The following is a 26,121-nucleotide window of genomic DNA, read 5'->3' on the forward strand; positions in this document are numbered from 1 at the left end:
GCTTCGTGTGCGTGTTAGTTTCGAGGGTTTTCACGTGGACCGGGGTCTGTGCGCGCCGGTGCCCGGGCCTCGCACTTGCCCCCGCCCCGTGGGAGTCGGGATTCCATCTTTCGTGATGGCATCCTTGCGGGCTTGAGGTGTGTGTCTCTCTGTCTCTCTCTGTCTCTGTCTCTGTCTCTCTCTCTCTCTCTCTCTCTCTCTCTCTCTCTCTCTCTGTGTGTGTGTGTGTGTGTGTATCTGTGCGCGTGTGTGTGCTTGCGCGCACGCATATCTTCGGAAGGGATGGGATATGCGGGCCATGCTGGAGTGTCTGCTCCCCGGGATCAGGAACCGTCATAGCCAGACTGGAAGACATTCCCCAATTCACCCAGGCCTCGGAGACTTGCACTTTCCTACATTCTTTCGAGCCTTCCTCGCATGGCATGCCTTGCCTCAACCTGATTATTTTGTCTTTTTCTCCCTCTCATTCCTCCTTGCTGCGTCTGATGACCTCTGAGTAATGCTCACCGTCTTTCCTTCATTTCCAGATTTCCCAAGTACAGACTTCCCTAGTTTGCTGAGGTGCCGGTAACCTGTTCCTTTTTTCTGCTCTTTCCTCTGTAGATGTCTCCAAATGAGAGATTGTCTTTAATACAGTATGTGAAGAGTAGGCCCCAGTCCAATCATGAAAACTAAGTATGCTGTGATAATTAATTTTCTTTAAACAGGGTACATTGGGAAGGTTTGCTTTTCTTTACTGTCTTCCCAGCCCCTTTCTAAACCAGGACGTTAGCCACCATCAAGCCTTCATTTATGCCACTGCAAGCATCAGATTGGTTTTTAAGATCTGAAGAATATTTATATCAGCCTCCAGATTAGTCTCTTTTAAACGAATGCAGCAGTTGAACAGATCTCAGTTGCATATGTTCCGGGTCTCTCTATTCCATCATTCATGCGCTCACTGAAAGCTTGGTTTTGTTTATTTGATATTTAGATTTTATGCTAGTTTTTGTTTGCAAATGTGCCAGTGCTTGATGTTATTGTCACAGATAGATTTTTCTGAGGAGTGGACATTGTGTTGACAGTTAACGATGACAAGAAATAAATGTATAATATCTAGCTATTCTTTAAAAATTATGACGATAAAATGTGATACTGAGTACATCTGTTTTTGGCAAGAGTTTTTTCTTGAAATCAGGGAATTTTGCCACCTCTGATAGTGGACCTTTTGTATCTCTGCTTTGATGGAAACCTGTAGATAACACTAGGGGAGACACATTGCTGGAATTTCCTCAAGTGAGAGTGAGCTTTCATAAAACAAGTCCAGACATGTCTAGGCCATTGGTAGCATTTGATTTTGTTTCTATTGCTGATTTCCTTAATCCAGATGTTTTGATACCCTCCTCCACCTTTTCTCTTATGAACTAGCGACATATTTGTGACAATTTGGCATTAGTATGACTCTGTACAGGTAGCATGTATAGTCTTTTAACATTATGAATTATTATAATTAGGTAAACTTAAAAAAAAAAATCCAGTCTTTGTTTCTTTTAAATTTTATTTCATTTTGTTTTTTTGTGTTGTAGTCTCACTGTATCACCCAGGCTGGAGTGCAGTGGCCACCGCAGCCTTGACCTGCTGTGTTCAGGTGATCCTTCTACCTCAGCCTTCTGAGTAGCTGGAACCACAGGCACGTGCCACCATGCCCAGCTAATTTTTTTGTTTATTGTAGAGATGAGGTCTTGTCAGGTTGCCCTGGCTGATCTCGAACCCTTGGGCTCAGGCAGTCCTCTCCTTGGCATCCCAGAGTGCTGGGATTACAGGTGTGAGCCATCACGCCTGGGTAGTTTCCTTTTTAAAAAATAACTGTCTCTATCTTTGCTTCCAGGATGTCTTTGCTTGATTTAATTAAGAGAAATAATGCCATTATAGAGAACCTGACTTTTTAAATATCCCAAAGCTGCTTTTTCTTATGTTCTCAGAGATATGAGCAATATGCTTCTGTTTAAGAATCAAATAATATTATCATTTAAAAAAATAATTATGATTAATAAAAAGTGTTGTTAAATACTATAACTCATAATTTATATACTTGCCCTTAACTACATTATTTCCCTGTTGCACTGGGTCTCCTTTGCTGCTCCTGGACTCTGGATTTAGTATAAAACTTGTTACTTGATTATCTGGTGATGTGTAGTTGTCAAATGTGGTAAGATAGACTTTTAACTTTTCAAGATTTACTTGATTAATTTTAGTAAACCTATTATTGCCATAACGTACACATTTCCATTGCAGATGGAAAATTTCAGCAGCTTAAAATAGCTATATTCTATTGACCAAGAGAAGAAGTTTTAATAGTACTGTGTTGAGAGAGTGGAGGGAATTGTAGATTTTGAAATAAGGATTCTAATTTGGGTTAATTAGAATCTTGGGAACTCAAAGGGTGTACTGTGGTTCATTTTGAGATCCTTAGGGTTAGAAGATGCTATCTGGGTGAGAGGCAGGGGAAATCATGGATAAAGATTGAGGAGGGAGTGGAACATTTGGGGTATTTTCTGAGGAAAACAGAATAGAGAGTATCCGTTTTTTAATAAGGAGAGGGAAATAACTAGCCTGAAGACTGAGGAACTGAAGCTCTGTTGGGGTTTATGGTAGTGTGTTCCATTACTCAGTTGGACATTTACTTGATATCTTATTTACCTCTAGAAAGAGAGAAGATATTTTGATTTTACAGGGGTCTGACTCATGGATATAGTCTAAGGCTATATGAGGTGAAGCCATGAGCTCACACGTCTGTAGGGAGCAGGGAAGCAGCAGCTGAGTGGGGAATGAGGTGGCCTGGAGAAGGTAGGCCTGGCTGTGGGGACAGTACCTCTGCACTGACCAGCTCTTTGTTTCCATGTAGAAATGTGGGCCAGGTGTTGCTGGGTCATCCTTTTATCAAGAGAAGCCACAGATCTCTTGGCTTCTCAATGTTGACAATGAATTCAATTTGAAAAATGAAAGCAAAACATAACTGTATATTCTAAACAGCAAATCTGTGGCTGTATGTGGCTCACGGGCTGTCTTTTGGCCATCTTCACTATATGGAGTTGTTGGTTTAACTACTTAAATACTGCTAGTTGATCAGAGGAACACTTTTTTTTCCTGTCACACTTTAACACTGGGTTATTCCTAGAGTTCCTTGAAATTTTAACTAGTTCTAGAAGGGCTTTAAGGATTCTGGGATGATACTCCTTTTAAGAAGCATTTTATTTTATTTTTTATTCTTTTAAGTATTGTTTGGATGGAAAAGAGACATTTGCTAAGATCCCTAGCTGGTGGTGATTTTGTCTATCCATGATTATCGTCAAGAGTGTTTAAGTGTAAGTGTGCCTGCAGGAAGGGGTCTGGATTAGGTGACCTTTGATGTCCATTTCTACCATGTGACTTTTAGATTTAATTAACCATGGATGCAATGCTATTAATGTTCATGGGCCAGAGGGATAGCAGTTGGGGCTGTGCCAAGCAAAATAAAGCCAAATCTGTAAAGCCATTCTCAGGGCAGAGCATAGTGTCAATGTGAATTAACAGTCAGGGAAGCCGCCTAGATGAGGCAAAAGAAAAGACATCCCCGAAGATGGCTTTGGAGAGGTGAAGGGAAAGGGTCAGATGGCGTTGTCGTTTACATGTTGTGTTGCTGGGGTCTCATTTTTAAGTGAGTTTTTATTTTTTCTATTGACTTAGATTTGAAGACCTGGCTTCTCATCACCCACTGGATTATGTCAACGACTTTCCTACCCAATGATCCTCTTGCAGCACACCGGGCTTCCTCCACCTAAGCAGCTCTCACCCTCTCCTCCTATGTCAGTGGCCACCAGGTCTACAGGAACCTTGCAGCTCCCGCCACAGAAGCCTTTTGGGCAGGAGGCTTCCTTGCCTCTGGCAGGGGAAGAAGAGTTACCCAAGGCGGGGGAGCAAGACTCTGCCCTGGAGGAGCTATGTAAGCCCCTGTACTGCAAACTCTGCAATGTCACCTTGAACTCGGCACAGCAAGCCCAGGCTCATTATCAGGTGAGGAAAGAAAAGGAAATCAGAGGCTGGGTCCAGTGGCTCAAGCTGTCATCCCAGCACCTTGGGAGGCCAAAGCGCGAGGATCAATTGAGGCTAGGAGTTTGAGGTTACAGTGAGCTATGATTGCATCACTGCACTCCAGCCTGGGTGACAGAGCGAGACCTTGTCTCTAAATAAATAAATTCTAGTAGAAAATCAGGCATTTAGTGGGGCCGACATTTCAGGGCTCTGCTTGTTTCATAGTTGCTTCTCCAGATGTAACCAAATACGCCTGGAAAATCAAGATGTCTTAGAAAACAACTAAGTAGGTCGGGCGCGGTGGTTCATGACTATAATCCCAGCACTTTGGGAGGCTGAGGTGAGAGGCTTGCCTGAGCCTACAGGTTTGAGACCAGCCTGGACAACTTGGTGAGACCTCATCTCTACAATAAGTCAAAAAATTAGCCTGGTGTGGTGGCGTGTGCCTTTAGTTCCAACTGCTTGGAAGACTGAGGCAGAAGGATTGCTTGAGCCCAGTGGATTGAGACTGCAGTGGCTGTGAGTGTGCCACTGCACTCCAGCCTGGGTGACAGAGTGAGACTCTGACTCGAAAAATTAATTTAAAAAAAACAACAACTATGTATGTATTTGGTGATTAAAAGCATTATGTTCTTACTTTAAAAATAATGATCACTTTTCATAGAATAGGTTTCAACCTCCTACACTAAGCTGTGTGGCATTTTATATCTTACTAGTCTTTGTGGGCAAATGTCAATCATCTATGCTGGTGTTGACACCTGCAGTCTTAAGAAGAACAGGTATTTAAAACATGATGTATCAAACTCAGTTCAGTGTGAAATTGTTTAGAAGCTAATACAATTTGCATCAGTTCAAGGTAATCTTTGGGTATGACTCCTATGTGTTCCCTTTTTGACTTCTAACTCTTCCTGTATAACTTGTTACTGGTAAGAAAATGCAGGTATCTTTTGTAGTGAGAATAAAATGTCATTGGAATATTGAGCCCTGCCTCTCATTCATAATAAGCATACTCTGATTTCTTTTAGCCCATTAGTGTGAACTCATACTTACTTTTAAGATTTAAAGCTTTCACCTCCATGTTGAATGGCTAGTGGAAAGAACTATTTTATTTTATTTTATTTTATTTTTTTGAATTGGAGTCTCACTCTTGTTGCCCGAACTGGAGTGCTGTGGCAATGCTCATGGCCACCACAGCCTCGACCTGCTGGGCTCAGGCAATCCTTCTGCCTCAGCCTTTCAAGTAACTGGAACTACAGACACATGCCACCACGCCCGGCTAGTTTTTGTGATTCATTGTAGAGATGTGGTCTCACCAAGTTGCTCAGGCTGGTTTCGAACTCCTGGGCTCAGGCAGTCCTCCCACCTCGGCCTCCCAAAGTGCTAGGATTACAGACTGGAAAGAACCATTTCAAAGGGTAGTTTTACTGAAGAACAAATGGAATATTAAACTTTGGCTAGGAAGAGAGGTTACAGTATTTCTTTTTATTCTAGAATGTTGACTGTATAAAATTATATAATTTCCTTTTTTTGGAGAAAAGAGACTTGGGGAATAACTGAGGCCACAGCTCACTGAAAGATGTCTCTTGGTTATCACTGATTTGATTACTTATTATGTACATGTAAGTGTCCAGTAACAAGAGAGCATGGTAGAAAACTGTTACACAGGTATTTCTTCTCTCATGTCACTGTAACTTTCTCCAACTTAAAGTTTTTGTGTACTCTGCTTAAGTCTTTCCTGTTTTGTTTTGATCCCAGAGACTGATAATAGTGTATCTGAAATATTTTGATAGCGAGTTGTTTTCCCTGGGATTTAGGGGAAGATATAATATGTTGGGTCTCTGGAGTTCCCATTGTTTGACTTTGTTTTGCCCTCAGATACAGAGAGATGAGTTTATTATATCTCCCAGATCTTGACATATGCCATCCTTGGTTCCTTAAGGCCTTTTCTAGTTTTATTTTACATTTTTCCTTTTTCTCTAGTGTCTATTTTCATCTCCCTTGTGTGGTACTCTCCACTACAACGGTTTGATACAGGGTCTTCCTTTGCCTGTCTTTACCATTCAAGCAGAGTCTGTTAGGATGATTAACCTCAAACCCAAGACTGTATTAGCTTTCTGCTTCAATTATCCCTATGAGTTGTTCAGTTTTTTAAAATTTTTGTTTTTGAGCTGGGGTCTTGCTCTGTTGTTCTGTTGTACTTTGGCTGGAGTACAGTGACATGATCATAGTTCACTGTAGCCTCAGACTCCTGGTCTTCAGTGATCCACCTGCCTCAGCCTCCCAAGTGGCTAGGACTACAGGTGTGTACCACCATGCCTTGCCAATCTGTTTATTTTTTTGTAAAGATAAGGTCTCACCATGTTGCCCAGACTGGTCTCAAACTCCTGGCCTCCCACCTTGGCCTCCCAAAGTGCTGGGAATTATAGGCATGAGCCACTGGGCCTGGCCAGAATGTTCAGTTTTATAGCCCAAGATTCACTTTGGAAAATGAAGCCAGGGTTCTGAAGTTTTGGTTTTTACCTATATAAAGCCAGTAATAAATCATTAACTTGGGACAATCCACTTCTGTGCCACACATACATATAATTACCTTTTTTTTGAGTCAGAGTCTCACTGTGCTGCCCATGCTGGAGTGTAGTGGCACACTATAGCCACTGCAGCCTACATCTGCCAGGCTCAGGCCATCCTTCCATCTCAACCTTCCAAGTAGCTGGAACTACAGGCATGTGCCACCCCACCCGGATAATTTTTTGATTTATTGTAGAGATGAGGTCTTGCCAGGTTACCCAGGCTGGTCTCAAACCCCTGGGATCAGGGAATCCATTCTCCTCGGCCTTTCAAAGTGCTGGGATTACAGGCTGAGCCAGCGAGCCTGGCCTAGAGTTTACTTTTATGAAGGAAAACTCTTAAACAGTGTGTAATTTCCTTATGTGTGCATGCGTTGCACAGATACTCCTGTCTTTTCTCTCCTAATATCACTTTGTGACTCTGTGGACTGAGATGGATACTTCTTGTTGTGTGTGGAATGCATAGAGAAAACTGAGTTTCATGCAAGTTCATGGGATTATAAGACTTAATCTAGATAAGAAGCAGAATTCACATTTATTTTTTTAATTGTTCACTTTTGTGTATTTTCCCTAATTTTTTAGTTGATTAAAAAAGATTAGTAATTATACTTAATTTCAATTCCTTCAGGGATACAGTGAATAAATAAATGAGAAAATATGAGAAAAAGGAAATAAAATTTAGGAAAATTCCTTAAAAATCAGAATTTTTAAGTGGAAAAGTTGAAGAACAGCCTGTGATCGGATAATTTAAGAGCCAAAGCCCAGAGTAAAGAGAGGGGAAAGAAGCAGCAGCAAGCAGGTACTCAGAAAGTGGGAGCTGCAGCAAGTGAAAAGTTTGGGTATAATAAAGCATCTTTTTTTTGTTTCTGTTTTTGTCTTTTGAGTTGGAGTCTCACTCTGTCGTCCAGGCTGTTTTGAGTGCAGCAGCATGCTCACAGCCACTGCAGCCTCAGCCTGCTGGGCTCAGGTGATCCTTCCGCCTCAGCCTCCCAAGTAGCTGGAACCACAGACATGCGCCACCACACCCAGCTAATTTTTTGATTTGTTGTAGAGACGAGGTCTCGCCAAGTTGCCCAGGCTGGTCTCAAGCCCCTGAACTCAGGCAATCCTCTCACCTTGGCCTCCCAAAGTGCTGAGATTACAGGCTTGAACCATTGTACCCGGCAAAGTATCTTCCTAAGAGCTCAAAAGCAGAGATGTGAATGAGACCAGTGTTATTGTTAACTCTTAAAGAGGGAGAATTTTTTTGTTTTCATAGAGAACTAAGCCAAAGTAGTTAATGTTTAAAAAAGTACAGAGCAGTTGTATTAGGGTAGCATAAAAGAAAGCTAATAATAGAAGTGAAATATGGATTTCAGTAAGACAGAAGTGGTCAAGGTGAGAACATGTAGATCAAGGAGTAGATCGGGACAGTAAACAGTCAGATGATGAACGTAACCTAGAGGCGGAGGAACCAATGTGGAAGGAAAGCATAGAAATATTAGCCTCAAAGATACATCAAAGGTCACATAAAACAGGCAAGGAGAAAAGAGAGGCTGGTGCAGACACAGAAGTAAGACCAGTGAGCAAGGCTTACCAAGCACCAGGAGCAGGCAAAATAGCAGTGGTTGTCGATTAAAAACTAAGTGGTTTAGGATTAAATACGGTGGTGGATGTCAAGTTTATTTCAAGGCAAAAACCTGCTTTGTAATTTTTAATACAGAGCATTACTAACATCGTACATTTATCATTTCAGTTATGTGTGACGTAGATGTCACTGGCAACCTGTTTGTGAGCTAGAGTCACATTTGTGTGAAGTGATAAATCACTGTGATTACATTACTCAAAACTTTTTAGTCAGTCGATACCATTGTTGAAATCGCAGAGTTTCAAATTGCTTAGGGTATTGTAAACAACCGTGGTGACACTGGAGCCTGACTATATCATGTTCCAGTAATCCAGGACACATGGTGGAAACTGCCCAGTAAATGCTTCCCTTTAAGCTCACTACCATTTTTTCCAGACACGTTGAGGTGCCCAAGCTGGGGCTGCCTTAGCAATGACCCCTGGGTATGTGTAGTCATCACAGATTGGGTTTTATTCCCAGGACTTCTTTAGCCTGGTCACTTGGTTTCAGAGCATCCTCAGCATTCTTTTATTTTTAATGAAGTCATCTAATTTTACAGTCTCAAAATTATGACTTTGGTAATAACTCAATTTAAAATCAAATCTTTGGAGGAGAAACATGTCTTCATTTTATTAAAATCTGTCTGCATGCATCAGGTTACTTAGGGCAAGTCTGGCATGGAGTAATGTAATACTGTTTCGTCAGCGTAGATACCCAGAGGAAGAACTGCTTTAAGATGGAAGGTTATGGCCGGGCTTGGTGGCTCAGCCTGTAATCCCGCACTTTGGGAGGCGGAGGTGAGTGAATTGCCTGAGCCCGTGGGTTCGAGACCCGCCTGGGCAACTTGGCAAGACCTCATCTCTACAATAAATCAAAAATCAGCCGGGCATGGTAGCGTGCGCCTGTAGTTCCAGCTACTTGGAAGGCTGAGGTGGAAGGATCGCTGGAGCCCAGCAGGTCGAGCTGCGGTGGCCGAGAGCGACCACTGCACTCCAGTCTGGGCGACAGAGTGAGACTCCAACTCAAAAAAAAAAAAAAAAAAAAAGATGGAAGGTTATTAACAGAAAAAAAAAATGCAAAAAACATAGATGAATTTTGCTAAGGTATCCACAGTCTAAAGCCACCAATCTATCTGCTAATTTGCATGTTCATTTGAAAAGAGCTAGTTACTCAAAGCACATTTCTAAAATCTATCGTAAACACAGATTTCTATTTGCAATGCTCAGTAGCCAAATAACAACCTACCATAGTAATTAGAGTGATTAGAAAGAGAATACAGGTTAAAACAAAAAAGTAATTTTAGAATTATGATGCTGAGTGTAGTGGTCTTAATTCATAATGAGGAGAATGCAATTAGATTTTTCCCCAAATTTAAAGTGCTGGATTGGCACATCCATCTTATCACTGATCACCCAGGTTTGGATCATCTAATTAACTCCCAGCTAACTTTTGTGTTTTCAGGTTTCTCCTATGTGATTGTTTTTCACTTGAATTGGTAGTGGACTGAGAATGGTCAAAATATACTTCAAATTTGGTTTTGATTCTTGTGCATCACACAGTGGGTTATACACTTTGAAATCTGACGGATTTGGGCTGGGATTCTGGCTCAGCTACTCCAGGGAAGATATGTAATCTTTCTCTGTTCAATATCTGTTGAATAAGGGGAGGTACAAGTAGGGGTCCTTGCACATCCTTTGCAGAAATGTGAGATCTGATCATGTTATATTAATAAATGCTGGTTGATTGAAATAGATTCCTGTTGCTTAGAAGTGTTTGGGTCTCAAATTAGTGAGAGCTCCTTTCGTCATGTAGTTTTAAAAGAAGGACATGGAATGGAGAGGTACAGAGGGCTTCTTACTGTTGTTACTACTTTGGTGCTGACTCGCTGCAGGACCTAGTATAAATGAGTAAAACTTTGTTTTCCTTGGTCATTCCCCAAAGATACTCTTCCAGATCTAGATATCAGGTTGTCTTAAAAGATTCACATGAAGAATAATTCAACCAACAGATGAAGTAATATAAAATGTAAAGGTGCTTTCAATCATACTGCTAGGCCTGTCAGCTAGTCCATTGACCTAAATAAATTCTTGTTGGTTTCCTTTCCTTGTTCTGCTGTCTGTTTTTTTTGTTTGTTTGTTTGTTGTTGTTTTGAGTCAGGATCTTACTCTGTCATCTAGACAGGAGTGCAGTGGTATGTTCACAGCTCACTGCAGCCTTGACCTCCTGGGCTCAGGTGATGCTTCCGCCTCAGCCTCCCAAGTAGCTGAGATTAAAGGCATACACCACCACGCCAGGCTAATTTTTTGATTTTTTTGTAGAGATGAGGTCTTGCTATGTTGCTTAGGCTGGTTTCAAACTCCTGGGCTTAAGCAATCCTCTTACCTCGGGCCCCCAAAGTGCTGGGATTATAGGCATGAGCCACCGCACCCGGCCTTGCTCTGCTGTCTGAAATGACCAGTTCTGTAGGCCATTCCAGCTACATTTTTTTTTTTTTTTGAGACAGGATCTCACTGTGTTGCCCAGGTTGGAGTATGCTAGCAATACAGCCTCATCCTCCTGGCCTCAAGTGATCTCCCATCTCAGTATCCCAAATAGTTGGCTCTACTGTAGATGTGTGCCACCATACCCAGCTAACTCTTAATTTTTTTTGTAGAGATGAGATCTCACTATGTTTCCCAGGCTGGACTTGAACTCATGGGCTCAAGTGATTCTCCTGCCTTGGCCTCCTAAAGTACTGGGATTACAGGCATGAGCCATAATGCCAGGCCTCTAGCTCTTGCTTGCTTTGATAACATTAGGGAGCAGAAGTGGTCCCTGATCCTACCATTAGCTAGCTGGCACCAGTTTTCTGCCTCCTTTTCTGAGTCTACTCTTGCCTTATTTTTACAAAAGAATACATACCCCTTCTTTTGTCCAATTGACTTCTCACCCTGTACTCTGGATTTTATCACCTGCCATCACTCCTCACTTTGATCAAGTTAAAAATATGCTCAGGTCTCTTCCGTATAATTAAAAATAGCAATAGCAACCTTCCCTTGACTTTTAATCCCTCACGTTAGCAACCTTTCTCCTCATCCCTCCTGTCCTCAGGTTCTGCCGGATATAATTGTTCTCTTCAGGTCTTCATTTCCCAGCCCACTGTGCTCTGTTTTCCATTACAATATTCCACTGAGATGGTCTTTTGCAGACTCACCAATGGTCCTACAGGCCAGACCTCATGCTTTTCACACTGGTAGCATTTGCCATGGATAACTTCCTCCTTAAAAATCTAAAAAAAAAAAAAAAATCTATGTTTATATCTATATCTACATCTCTCTCTCTCTCTATATGTGTGTGTGTGTGTGTGTGTGTGTGTGTGTGTGTATAAAATTTTTTTGAGTCAGAGTCTTACTCTGTTGCTAGACTGAAGTGCATTGGCACCTTCACGACCACTGCAGACTCGATCTGCTGGGCTTAGGTGATCTTTCTGCCTCAGCCTTCCAAGTAGCTGGAACCACAGGCATGTGCCACCATGCCTGGCGAATATTTTTACTTTATTGTAGAGACGAGGTCTTGCCATGTTGCTCAGGCTGGTCATGAACTTCTGAGCTCAGGCAGTCCTCTTACCTCCACCTCCCAAAGTGCTAGGATTACAGGTGTGAGCCACCCCACCTGGCTAAAAAATATTTTTTACCAAAAACAATACCTATGCAACCAAGGGCTTATAATGACCAGCGGTCATTACCTGTTTTTCCTTCCCTACCTTTTCTTTTTTCTCCATTCCGTTCTTTCTGTTTCCCAACTTGAGCTGGCTGTTGTTTTACCTGGATACTGTCAAGACTGATCATTTTTTTGACCATTCTATGATCAAATTAAGTTTTCCATGCTCTATTTGTAGATTGATTCCAGTTGTTGAAAATTGACATTCAGTTTTTGCATTATTATTATTTTTGAGTCGTAGTCTCACTCTGTCACCCAGTCTGGAGTGCAGTGGCAGGATCACAGCTCACTGCGGCCTCGACTTCCTGGACTTAGGCCATCTTCCCACCTCAGCCTCCTGAGTAGCTAGGACTACAGGTGTGCACTACCATGCCCAGCTAATTTTAAATTTTTTTTTGTAGAGACAAGGTCTTGCTGTGCTGCCCAGGCTGATCATGAACTCCTGGGTTCAAAGAGTCCTCCCACCTCAACCTCCCAAGGAGGCTGGAGTTACAGGTGTGAGCCACCATGCTTGGCAGCTTTTGCATTATTTTGAGTAGGGAAATATTGTTCATGGCAGTACTGTTTCATTCTCTGTGTTTCCAGTGTCATGATACCATGCTGTTCACAAGAGATGTTCACATAACGCCTTCCTGGATGCCAATGACCCAAAGTTATGTTTGCTTTAATTTGCTTTATATGTGGATGGTAACGTTGAAATACCTTTTTGTTTTTCCTTGCATTTCTGGTCCTTTTTTTAAAAAAATAGAGCAGTGTTAAGCCTTAAAAAACAAAAACAAAACAAAACACAACTGTTAGTTTCTTAATCTTTCTTCTTATTGCTTACAATCCTTTTTTATTAAACGTATTTTTTATTTTAAAATTGTGGGGTACAGTTAAGGGTTAGGTATACAAATGTGCATTGTTCATACAATTCTTTTCATGCATCTTCATGAAACCTACTGATTTCCTGTTCTGATTTGGGTTAGTTGTTCCGTATTTGAATCATGACTTTATCATGTAGCTTTTTGTATTTCTCAGAGTCTTTCGTTGTTTTCTTCTTTTCCTCTCTTATAGGTGCGTTATGTTTATCACATCCTCATTCTCCCTGCTCCCAACTCTGTCATATTGTGTATTGTGTGGAATCTTCCTCTTCCCAGGTCCCTCTGTCTTCTTGCGCCTTTTCAGTGGGTGTCCTTTGGGTTGCTACGTATTGCCGCCTGTGAACTTCCCTTCCTACTTACTCTTCAGGTTGGGCTCCTCTTTTCTAAATATGCATGTTTTCTTGTTTTTAAATCTTGTTTTGTTGGCATGTATCTTCACATTGCTTTAAGGACAAAATAATGAATGGAAATATATGTTACAAAACATTTCTTTCTTTGAAATAAATTGTGGGAAATAATTTCTTCTGAGCCCACATAGTTCTATAAAATATTTTTTGCCTTGTGCCTTCGTATTTGATGCTTCTGTTCCAAGTTGAAAATTATTTTTCCTCAAAATGTTAGAGTTGGTACTCCATTTTCTTTTCTTGTTTTAATCACCTGATGCTGCTGGAGATAATCTTATTCTAATTCTTATTCTTTGTAAGTGACCTGTTTTAATTCTCTCTCTCTCTCTCTCTCTCTTTGTGTGTGTGTGTGTGTGTGTGTGTGTGTGTTTCTGGAAGCTCTTAGGTTCTCCTTTTTATCCTTGGAGTCTGAAATTTCACAATGATGATTGTGTCTAGGTTTGGCTCTTTTTTCATTTGTCCTGGCCAGCATCAGCAGATACTTTCAGTTTGTGTACTCCTGTTTCCCTTGAGCTTTGGGGATTAAACAAAAATACTATTTTTCAGTTAATAGTCTCTATGTTTTCTCTCTCTCTTTCTGGAAATCCTGTTAGCTCTTATCCTGGACCTGCTGGATTGATTATTTTTCATTTTTCCAGCTTTATTGAAGTATAATTGATAGACTGATTCTTGAATTGCTTGTCTCTGCTCTTTTTGAAATCCTTCCTTTGTTTCTATTTTATTTTGAGAGGTGTTCTTGACTTCTACTCTTATATGAAATTATTTTATTTTGATAATCATATTTCTAATTATTATTATTATTATTTTTTAGAAAGCAGGATTTATTGAGAGGATAGAAAAGCTCCCACAGTGGGAGGGGACCCGAGGGGATTGCCCCATATTTTTAGTTTTTAAAGACCTCTTGATTTCTTATTGTTCTCTTTTCATAGCATCTGTTTTGTAGGATATTAGTTAAGAACATGCAATCATGGACTGCAGGGTCAGACTAGTATTCAACTTGTGGTCTTACTGCTTGATAGATATATATTATGGGAATTATTTCCTAACCTTGCTCTGCCTCAGGAAGATGATGATGATGAGACTAGTAATGCCTGCAACTTGGTGTGGGTAAGGCGTTTAGGACATTTCCTGGTGCCTATAAAGTGGTCTTTAGTTCTGCTGAGTGATCCTAGGGTGCAATGGAACTAGATTGCCCCAGCTCTGCCACTCATGACTTTGGATACACTTTATTTTTATTTTATTAACTTTCTAGTTTGAATTATTTTTGACTTACAAAAGAGTTCCAAAATTAGTAGAAAGAATTCCTGGATGCATCTTATTCAGATTCCCCAAACGTTAGCATTTTACATAACTACAGCACAAGTGTCAATATCAGGAAATTAGCACTGATTCAAATAATATTATCTAATCTGCAACCTATTTCTGTTTCACCAGTTGTCTACTAGTGACCTTTTTGTGGTTCTGGTATTCTACCCAGGATGAAATTTTGCAGGTGGTTTTTATGTCTCCTCTAATCTGAACAGGTCTTTGGTTTTTTCTTTGTTTCTTTATGATCTTGCAATGTTTGAAGGGTTGGCTTTATAGACTGTCCCAAATTTGGGCTTGTTTGATGTTTGATTAAATTCAGATTATATATATATTTTTGGCAAGAGTATCACAGAAATGATGTTTTGTTCTTCCCAGTATATCATATCAGGAAGGACATGCTGTGAATATGTTGTATTACTGGTGCTGTTCACTTTGACTGCTTGGCTAAGGTGGTGTCTGCCAGGGTTCTCCTTTGTAAAGTTACTGTTTTCCTTTTTGTGTTCAGTAAGTATCATATGGGAAGACACTTTGAGACAATGTGAATATTTTATTTCTCATTGCATGTTTTTTCAGTGATGAATCTTATCTGCAGTGAATATTATTGTGATATTTGCCACATGGTGATTTTTCTGTTTTAATCATTCCTTCCAAACTTAATAGTTGGAATTTTTCTTTAAGGAAGAACTTTTCTTTCTCCATTTGTTTATTTATTCAGTTGTTTATTTTTATATTACTATGAATTTATGAATTCTTATTCTAGAGATATAATCTATTACTATCATTATTTATTTTGATGTTTAAAGTGTCCCAGATTTGACCAGCTTGAGACCCTTTAAGCTGATGCTTGTGTCCTTTTCCATTTGCAAAGAATCCAATCTCTTTTATTGGAGAATGGTATTTAGAAAGCAAAATCTAGGTGCTGGGTGTTCTCTTTGGAACTGATATGCCATTGTTTCTAGACCCTCTCAGTGAACAGAGCTAGTAAATATACATATGTGGATACACATCTATATCTATCTGTGTACATACATTAAAACTGAGTTGATACCTCTCATTTCAGTGTAACATGAGTGTTTGCTGTAGCCTTCCATCTTTGTTTATGTTTAATTGTTTCCCTGATAGCCAGAAACCTGGAATTTTATTATTCACAAAATACACATTTGAGTGATTTTGAGTGCAAACATACACACATGCACTCTCATACATTTAATATGTAAGAAGTAGTTTGGGAATTGATAATCCATTCCCCTCTGAAAAACAAACCTACTAACCAGAGAATACTATTTGTGTACTGTTTGTTTTACGGTGTATAGTCAAAATATTGGTTTTCAAAGTTCTTAGATTACCAAGGTTTCATCTGCAAAGCGTTCTCCTTTGTAAAGTTACTCTTTTTCTTTTTGTGTTACTAAGAGTCATTTGTGTTTGACAAATATCATCTTAAAGATACTTTGAGAAAATGTGAATATATGCATAGTAGTTCTCTCCCCTCCTTCTTCAGGTTATGTTATTCATTTTTTCTCCACATAGTTATGTTTATTTCTGTTTACATTTAACTTTGGGTCCTCCTCCATCCTTGCTGATTTTGATTCTTTTTTTAAGTCTGTGAAATACTAATATACTTCCAAAAGTCAGAACTATATAAAAATGTATAAGCAGAGAAGTGTCACACCCCACCATCCCATGTAGTCCATTCTTATTCCCTTATTATTTTTGTCTTTTAAAATGACTTTATGTCCCTGTTTTGTTATGTAATATTTTACCATTAGGTTTACCAATTTTTAATGACATCTGAGCTATAGCTTATTGACAGAATCAGTGAGCTTCATCCACTTCTCTCTGACCTTTTTCCTTTTACTCCTATCTTCTGTTGTGTTATTTCTACTATGACATAATTTGTAACATTTGACATCCTCTTTTTCACCTTTGATTTAGTCTTTGATCTATAATTATGCATATAGATACTCATCATCAGCTTTTTTCTGAAGTTTTCTCAGTAGTTTCTTGATTTGATGAAGCTCTGATAGGGTCTTCAAGAAGGACTTATGTATGAGTACTGAATTGCAAAATTCTTGTATGTTTAAAACTGTGTCTCTGTAGTTTTGACAGTGAATTTAGGGATAACTAACTGGATATAAAAATCCTAGACTCTCACGTTGAGTTTTAAAAGATATTACTCGTTGTTTTGCTTTGTATATTACAGATGCCATTCTAATTATTTTGCCTTTGTAAGGTATTTGATCTTTTTTTTTCCTGGAGAGCTGGAGGGTTTTTTTTTTTTTTTCTTTGAAGACTCATACTTTTTCTAAGATATACCTCAGATATAATGGTTTGGGTTAATTTTTCCAGATACTTGGTATGTGTTTTTAATATGTAGCTTATATATTTAGCATGTAGATTTTATTTATATACTTAAATATTTACATATATTTATACTTGTATAAATATAAATGTAAATATAATTATAAATACACACACACACACACACACACACACACACATATTTCAGAGACAAGGTCTTGCTCTATTGCCTAGGCTGGAGTGCAGTGGTGTGATGTTGCCTCACTGTAGCCTCAACCTCCTGGGGTCAAGGTATTCTCCTTCCTCAGCCTCCCGAGTAGCCAGAACTACAGGCGTGCACCACCATGCCTGGCTATTTATTTTTATTTATTTATTTATCTGTAGAGATAGAGTCTTGCAAAGGAAGGGTTTGAAGAAGCTAGCCTTGAAAGTGCTGGGATTACAAGTGTGAGTCACCAATCCTGGCCTATAGTTTTCTTTTTATTTGTTTGTTTTTACTTAATTTTTTAAAAATGCGGTCTTGCTATGTTGTCCAGGTGGGTCTTGAATTCCTGGACTCAAGCAATCCTCCTGCTTCAGCATCCCAAAATGCAGGGATTACAGGCTTGAGCCAAGACACCTGGCCCAGCCTATAGTTTAACATATCAGTTCTGTTTGATTGGTTTTTTTTTTTTTTTTTCAAGGACTCCCGTTCTACATAAGTTGTTTCTTCTTTGCTTGTCTTCCATCTCTTTTTTTTTAAGTTAAGAAAGGTAGATTGATTGATTTATTTTTAATTTTTATTATAAAGATGGGGGGTACAATTCAGGTATACAAACAATTATGCGGGTACCCTTGTTGATGAGGTATGCCCCTCCCTCTCCTAGCAGTTTCCCTCAACTGTCAATCCTCCCCCCCCCCCTCGACAGTTTCCCACTTCTGCCAATCCTGTGCTCATACTATTGTAATTGTTCAAGGTCAGCTTATGAGTGAAAACATATGGTACTCTGTTCTTTGTTTCTGTGATAGATCACTGAGTATGATTGACTCTAAATCCATCCAAGTTGCTGCAAAGTCCAAATGTTTGTCCTTCTTTATGGCTGCATAATATTCCATTGTGTATATGTACCACATTTTTAAAATCCAGTTCAGCTTTGAAGGGCAACATGACTGGTTCCATGTTTTTGCTATTGTGAATAGAGCTGCAATAAACATACATGTACAGGTATCTTTTTTGTAGAACAATTTGAGTTCCTTTGGGTATATTCCCAATAGGGGAATTGCTGGGTCATATGGAAGGTCAATTTCTAGTTCTTTGAGAAATTGCCACACTGTCTTCCAAAGAGGTTGCACTAATTTCTAGTTCATTGAGAAATCACCGCATTGTTGTCCAAAGAAGTTGCACTAGTTTGCATTCCCACCAGCAGTGTAGAAGTGTTCCTTTTCCTCCACATCCTTGCCAGCATCTGTTGTTGTTTGTTTTTAATAATGATGGCTGTCTTACTGGGGTTAGGTGGTATCTCAGTGTGGTTTTGATTTGCATTGCTCTGATGATGAGTGAGGCTGAGCACTTTTTCATGTATCTGTTGGCTGCTCATATATCTTCTTTTGAGAAGTTTCTGTTCATGTCTTTTTCCCACTTTTTAAAGGGGCTGTTTGTTTTCTTCCTTTTGGCTCATCTGTGTTCCTTGTAGATCCTAGATGTTAGGCTTTTGTCAGATATATAGTTGGCAAATACTTTTTCCCATTCTGTGGGCTGTCTTCCTGCTCTCTTGATGGTTTCTTTTGCTTTGCAGAAGCTTGTTAGTTTGATGAGGTCCCACTTGTCTATCTTATTTATTTATTTATTTTTGAGTTGGAGTCTCACTCTGTCACCCAGACTGGAGTGCAGTGGCTGCTTCCAGCCACTGCAGCCTCGACCTCCTGGGCTCCGGCGATCCTTACGCCTCAGCCTTCCAAGTAGCTGGAACTACAGGCGCACGCTACCATGCCCAGCTAATTTTTGATTTATTGTAGAGATGAGGTCTCGTCAAGGTGGGTCTCGAACCCGCAGGCTCAGACGATCCACTCATTTCCGCCTCCCAAAGTACTGGGATTACAGGCCGAGCCACCAAGCCCGGCCTATTTTATTTCTTAAGGAATGAGCATTTAGGGTTCTGAATAGGAATTGCCAGTTTCAATTTCCATAAGGGTGTCTCCTGCGTTTTCTAAGATTCTTACAGTTTGAGGTTTTATGTTTAGGTCTTTGATCTATTTTGAGTTAATTTTTGTGTATGGTGATAGTAGGGATTCTGTTTCAATCTTCTGTGTGTGATCAGTCAGTTTTTCCAGCACCATTTGCTGAATAGATTCTCCTCTCCCCAGTGGTTGTTGTTGGAGGCTTTGTCAAAGATGAGTTGGTTGAGAAATTGAAGCTTTGCTTCCAGAATCTTTATCCTGTTCTTTTGGTCTTTGTGCCTGTTCTTTTACCACTACCAAGCTGTTTTAATTACTGTAGCCTTGTAATAAAGTTTGAAGTCTGGACGTGTGATATCTCTGCTTTGTTTCTTTTGCTAAGGATTGTTTTGGCTATTTGTGGTCATTTATGTTTTCTTTTTTTTTTTTTTTTTGAGTTGGAGTCTCACTCTGTCGCCCAGACTGGAGTGCCATGGCCGCTCCCGGCCACCGCAGCCTCGACCTGCTGGGCTCTGGCGATCCTTCCGCCTCAGCCTTCCAAGTAGCCGGAATTACAGGCACGCGCTACCACGCCCAGCTGATTTTTTGATTTATTGTAGAGATGAAGTCTCACTGCCCAGGCGGGTCTTGAACCCGCGGGCTCAGGCAATCCACTCACCTCAGCCTCCCAAAGGCGCGGGATTACAGGCTGAGCCACCGAACCCGGCTCATTTATGTTTTCATATGAATTTCTGTATTGTCATTTCCAGGTCTGAAAAGAATGATTTTGGTAACTTAATGGGTGTTGCACTGAATCTGTATATTGCCTTTGGTAGGATGGACATTTTAATAATGTTGATTCTTCCTATCCATGAACATGGGATATTTTTCCATTTGTTTGTGCCTTCTTGGATTTCTTTGAACTGTGTTTTGTAATTCTCATTGTAAAGCTCTTTCACTTCTGTGGTTAGTAAGATGCTGAGGTATTTCATTTTTTTGTGGCTATTGTGGATGGGATTGTGCTTTTATTTTGGGTCTCTGCCTGCTTGTTGGTGGTGTATTGGAATACAACTGTCTTTTGCACATTTATTTTGTATGCTGAGACTTTGCCAAAGTCCTTTATCAGTGCTAGCAGGTTTTTGACAGATTCTCTTGGATTTTCAAGGTATAGGATCATATCATCAGCAAAGAGGGATAACTTGACTTTCTCTTTTCCTATTTGGATACCCCTGATTTCCTTCTCTTGTTTAATTGCCTTAGCTAGGACTTCCAACACAATACTGAACAAGAGGGGTGAGAGTGGGCAGCCTCGTCTTGTTCCAGTTTTCAGAGAAAATGTTTCCAGTTTCTGTTCATTTAGCAATATGTTAGCTGTGGGTTTATGGTAGATGGCACTTACTATTTTGAGGTATGTTCCTTCTATACCCATGTGTTTGAGGGTTTTTATCAAGAAGGGATGCTGGATTTTATCAAACGCTTTCTCTGCATCTAATGAGATAATCCTGTGGTCCTTGTTTTTACATCTGTTGATGTATTTAATGACATTTATGGTCTTGCGAGTGTTGAACCAGCCCTGCATCCTGGGGATGAAGAAAGGTAGACTTATTAAAGAGAAGATTCATTGTGGAGGGCACAAATGGGTAGGACAGCAGCAAGAGTGTCTGCTGTCTGCTGCCTTGTCTTCCATTTCCACTGCTTCTGTCACCCTTTTAAATTCTTTATATCACTTTTATTTTCTTGATTGCTTTTCTGCCTTTCTTCAGTACTACTTATTACTTTTCATTTGAGTATTCTTCCTTGGCAATTGTAATTTACTTTTTGTTTTTGTGATAATTTTCTCTCCTTAGTTAATTACCCTTCTTTTCACTTCTCACTATGTTTTTTCTTTGTACATTTTAAATTTCTGATTCAAGGTATTTTGTTTTTATATCCTCAAATGGTTGTTTCAATATATTGAATTCAATTTGGACTGTAGTCTTAATGATTTTCTTCTATTTTACTGGTTTTTTGGGATGAAGAGGGAGATTTTATTTACAGAGATGTGTTGATGTTTTGGTAGGAACTTCATATAGGTCTAATTAATTTTCTTCAGTTCATTTTGTGATTTTGGTTGGTTTACCAGATTCTTAATTCAATAGCAAGAAAATTATCTTTTACCTAGGTTCTTTATTATTTTTTATTTTTATTTTTTGGTAGTCCACAGAGGCTTTATATGTCTTCTGATTTTTATTTTTATTTTTTGAGTTGGAGTCTCACTCTGTTGCCCAGACTTGAATGCGGTGGCACATTCCCTGCCATCGCAGCCTTGACTTGCTGGACTCCAGCACTCCTTCCGCCTCAGTCTTCCAAGTAGCCGGAACTATAGGCACACACTACCATGCCTGTCTAGTTTTTTTGATGTAGAGACAAGGTCTTGCCAAGTTGCCCGGGCTGGTCTCGAACCTGTGGCCTCAGGCAATCCACTCGCCTTGGCCTTCCAAAATGCTGGGATTACAGACTGAGCCACTGAACCCAACCGTTTTCTGATTTTTGTTTTGTCCTTTTTTAAAAAAAATCTTCTAGGACACTAACGCTTCCTATTTTGCTTCATTTTTTTTTATCCTCCTAGTTGCCAAAGGATGTCTCTCTCTTTCTTTTTGTCCTTTTTTCCTCCTGAAGGCACGCTGAGGACAGCTACTTCAAACATACATTTAAGCTACTTTCCAAGAGTCCTTGCTCTGATCCACCAGGTCATGTTAATATTTTCAAACTTAGGTGGACTTTCTTCTCCCAGTGGTGGCTTTAGAGAAATTTTAGGCCTGCACCCGCATCCTCTCTCCTCTCTGTCCTGCAGCATTGGCCAGACTGCGCTTGGTTACTTGAAGGCTTGTGGCAGGAGCCTGAGTGATGTTTTTCTTCTCCATTTATTTTGAAATCTGGGCATTCTGTGGTTCTGGTCATGTGGAGGGCATAGTTTTTCTGTAGTTTTATTTGTTTTTCTTACTGTTCTTGTATAATTTGCAAAGAATTTATGAACATACCCAAATCTAGGCAGCCACTTGTCTTAGCTATCTGGAAGCTCTTGGGAAGTTTATTTTTAACTTTGTGAGTTTAGTTATCTCATTTGTAAAATGGGGATAATAATTGTACCTACCTGACAGAAATTTCATGAATATTAAAAGAGATAATGCTTGTGAAGTGCTTAAAGCACTACTTGGCATGTGATAAGTGCTTAAAAATTGTTAGTTGTAGCCATTGCTTTGCTAAACTCTGGTCAGGTCATGTGACTCTTGTAGCTATGGCTGCCATGTTTTCCTAAGCTTTGGCTCCCTCTCCTACCTTGGGAAGGTGAATCTCCTCTTTCTCCTCTTGGGAAGGTGAATCTTCTCTTCCTCTCTCAAATTTACTTTCTAAATAAACTATATTTTCCAATCTAAAAAAAAATTGTTAGTTATCTAATATTATATTATATTACATTATATTATATTATGAATGCAATTTCTGCTTGAATACTACTGGGGTGGTTGCTTTGGAAATAAAATACCTAATACGCTCTAAAATTGGCTCCTACAGTAGCACCATGTATCTTATCTGCCTGTGCTTCTGGAGCCATGCCCTGTGGTTCTTCTGTCTTGTCTTCCTGCTGTCATGCAAAAAAGCCTACTAAAATTCATCTTTTAAAACATCTCCCATTGTTCCCCTCTGTGTATCCTTATTTCTCGGCTCCTTGTATTAGAACTCTTCCATAGAGTTGCCTCTACTGTTTGTTTTCATTTTCTCATCTTCCACTCTCTCTTTGTACCACTCCACATCACCTTTTATCTCTTACCATTCTACCCAAACTATTCTTACCAAGGGTGATCTTGACCTCTGTCTTTGCAAATCTAAGCATCATTTTCTGCCCTACTTTACTCAGTCCCATAGTAGCTTTTGACATGGTGAACCACTCCCTTCTTTGGTTATCGTTATTTAAAATTATTATGAAGTCTTTCAGACATAAGTACAAAGAAATATAATAATGAACAATTGTATTTGCCCTCTAGCTTAAAGAATAAAAATTTTTAATTCAACTGGATCCCCATGTATTTCTTCCTAGTTGTATTCCCTCCCGTGCTCCTATATGTAGCCAGTATACTGCACTGGTATTTATTGTTACCACACATTTTGGGGGGGAGTACTTTTGCTATATGTGAATTTGCCTATGTAATATGTAGTTTTTTTATGTTTTAAAAATATATATTAAAGATTATGCTTACATATTCTTTTTTGTAGTTTGTTCTTTTTGTTCAATATTTTATTATGGTAACCATTCATGTTGCCAAACATGGCCCTGAAATGTTTATTTTCACTACTGTATGGTGTTCCCTTATATGAATGGACTATAATTTATCTATTATCCTATAGGTGGACACTTACATTGTTTCTACTTTTTTGTTGATACAAACAAGCCTTCTGGAAGCATTCTTACAGATTTCTCTTCATATATATGTTTCTGTTTGGTGTAACCTAGAAGTAGAGTTTCTGGGTCACGGTGTATTTAAGACTCTTCTTTTGAGCCGCCTTGTTCTAGGCTTCCACGATACCATGCTTGCCTGGTTTTCATCTGACTTTATAGGCCAGACCGTCTCAATCTTATTTTTTGGATCCCCTGAGAGTTTTGTCCTTTACTGTCTGTCTCCTTTCTGCCTAATCTTATCTAGTTCCATGGTTTTGAATACCACATACATACTGATAACTCCTCAGATTCTAGCTCTAACTTGGGCATCACACCTGAACTCCACCCTGAATTCTCTTTGAATGTCTGACAGGGATCTCAGACTTAATATGGTTAAACTGGCCTCAGGGCCCAGCTCTTTCCTCTTTCTTCACATTACACGGCAAGAGCCTTCTCATGCTTCAGCTTTTAGAGCACGTCTGTCCTCAGAGGAATCTTATCAGCCCACTCCACCCTTTCCCTGCCCATTATCTAGTATGTAGGTCTGTTTTATTTCCTAGAGAGTAGTTATCACTCATTCACATTATCATATATAAATATGTATTTTTTTTTCTGTTTTTATCCACTGGAAATGTGTCTTGAGAGCAGGGACTTTGCCTTTGTTCACCTTTTTGTATCTGTTTCTTAGAGTGATGTCTAGCACTTATGAGGTAGTCAGTAACTATGGGTCCAAATTCCCACCTGTTTTTAGAAGACTCCTTAAATTTTCTTAGCCTTGACTTCCTTAGTGCTAATTCACATGTTGTGCTGTCTTCTCAGACTTATCAGGAAGTCTGGCAGTAGTCTCAATCTCAACATGTTGACCCTGTTTTCTTCCCTAAAGCCTTCTTTTCCTTTCCTTCCCTTCCTTCCTTTTAAAAAATTTTGATAAAACAGTATCCTCATCTACCCTGTGGTATACCTCCCTTTTGCCCTCATGTTCAGTTTGTTACTACTTGCTTTTACCTTCAGAGTTTTTGTGTCTTTCTCCCTTATTCTAGTCATTATACTGCTCCAGGCCCTAAAAAAGCTCTTAACTGTCTCTACTTAGTCTAGCTAATCTTTTTTGGTTCTGTGGCTTCAAACTTCATCTAAATGCTGATAAGTCCTTGAGATTCTCTCTCTAATTTCACTACAGTCTTGAGCTCCAGTTAGGTTCTAGGCTTCCATGATAAGATTGTCTGATTTTCTTCTTACTGTGTAGGCAGGGCATTCTCAATCTTATTTTCTGGATCTTCGTTCCCTAACATATTCTGTAGTGTAGTGTCCCTTTATTCTTATCTTCTCTTCTGTACCTTCCCGGCTTCCATCTTTGGTCTGCCCTAATATATCCTCCATGCTGATCTTAGGCTGGCCTTTATAAAATACAATCAAGTTTTGTCACTGCTTTGCTTAAAGTCTTTCAGAGCTTCCCTGATAACTCAAAAGTCCAAGTTCTATATAATGAGCAAAACCATTAAGGATGTGCCCTCCTATGTATCTCAGCCCCTACCTTTTCTCCAAAGGATCCTGAAGACCATCATTCCTCTCTGTGGTGCCTCATCATAGAAGACTAGGCTTTTGCTTATACTCTTTCCTTGGTGCACAGTTTTCTTTTCCCCTCTTTCCTTACCTCCCCAGTAAACTTTTGCTCATCTAAAAAGACTCAATGTGTTCCATTTTTAGGTAAGCCTTCCCTGACACATTCAGGCAGGAGTAAGAAATTTTTTCTCTGTGTCCTTCCTAGCAGTTTATTATCTCTGTTATAATACTTATTTCAGCTATTTATATGCTAGAAACCATTCTTGGCACTGGGGATAGAACAGTAAACAAGATGGACAAGGTCCTTATTTTAAAGGAATATATATTCTAGAGCGGAGGGAAAAAAACAAACAAACAAGTAAAGTAAATGAACAGTATTATTTTAGTTAGTAGTAAGTGGTACTAAGGTAAATAAAACCAGACAATGTGTGTTAGGGGAGAGGAGAAGGGTGTGACACTCGAGAGTGAATGAGGTGATGTTTGAGTTGAGACTTGAAAGGTGCGGAGCCAGCCATGCCGAGATCTGAGGAGGTGTATTCAGGCAGAAGGAACAATACATACAAAGGCCCTGGAGCTGGAATGAGGTTGGCATGTTTAAGGAACAAGCAGGCCAGTGAGATAGGAGCATAATGAGCAGAGTAAAGGAGCTGCCTGACATAAGATCCGAGAGATAGGCAGGGCTGATCTCAGAGGGCCTTATAGGTAAGATATATGCATTTGAAGTATAGTAGGAAGCCCCTAGAAGATATTAAATGAGGGAGTGAAGTGAACTGACTCATGTCTAGAATTATCACTCTTGCTGACAATGAGAAGAATTATGGGGGACAAGACTGAGTGGGGACCAGTTAGACATTGTTACCTACTGCATTGAAAAATGTTGGTAGTTGGGAATACTGTGGTATTTGTAGTGTTTATGGAGAGAGGTGGATGACGGATGTCTTTTGAATGGCAAGATTTGTTGATGGATCGGACGTGTTGGGTTAAGAGAAGGATGGGATCTAGAAAAGCACCCCTTGCCTTTCTTGGGTAATGTGGACAGCAGTGCCATGTACCTACTATCAATGACTCCTGGTGGTGATGATGAGAATGTTTTGTCAGGGAGGAAATGAAAGTTACTTTAAGTTGGAGATTCCTGTTAAGACTTTGAAGCATGGATGGCAAGGAAGCAGTTGGATATATGGTTCTGAAGGTCAGAGATGGAGGTAGACAGTTTTGGGAG

At 39.7% G+C, this 26,121-nt stretch overlaps 1 protein-coding gene across 2 annotated transcripts in view; it reads left to right on the plus strand.

The window, feature by feature from the left end:
• Positions 1-26,121, plus strand: part of ZMAT3 (zinc finger matrin-type 3) — a 51,585-nt gene that overhangs the window by 13,550 nt on the left and 11,914 nt on the right. Inside the window, exons 1-2 of one of the 2 annotated variants that reach the window (XM_021715425.1) lie at positions 29-137; positions 3,706-4,032. In XM_021715425.1, the coding sequence (XP_021571100.1) occupies positions 3,763-4,032 (270 nt within the window). In that variant the 5' untranslated portion in view covers positions 29-137; positions 3,706-3,762. Of the gene's footprint in view, positions 1-28; positions 138-3,705; positions 4,033-26,121 lie in introns of those variants that run through there. The other variant, XM_008063854.1, reaches the window with a different exon arrangement.

The sequence above is a fragment of the Carlito syrichta genome, unplaced genomic scaffold, assembly GCF_000164805.1.
Source record: "Carlito syrichta isolate Samal-C Ts95f unplaced genomic scaffold, Tarsius_syrichta-2.0.1 Scaffold307105, whole genome shotgun sequence".
NCBI classification, from domain to species: Eukaryota; Metazoa; Chordata; class Mammalia; order Primates; family Tarsiidae; genus Carlito; species Carlito syrichta.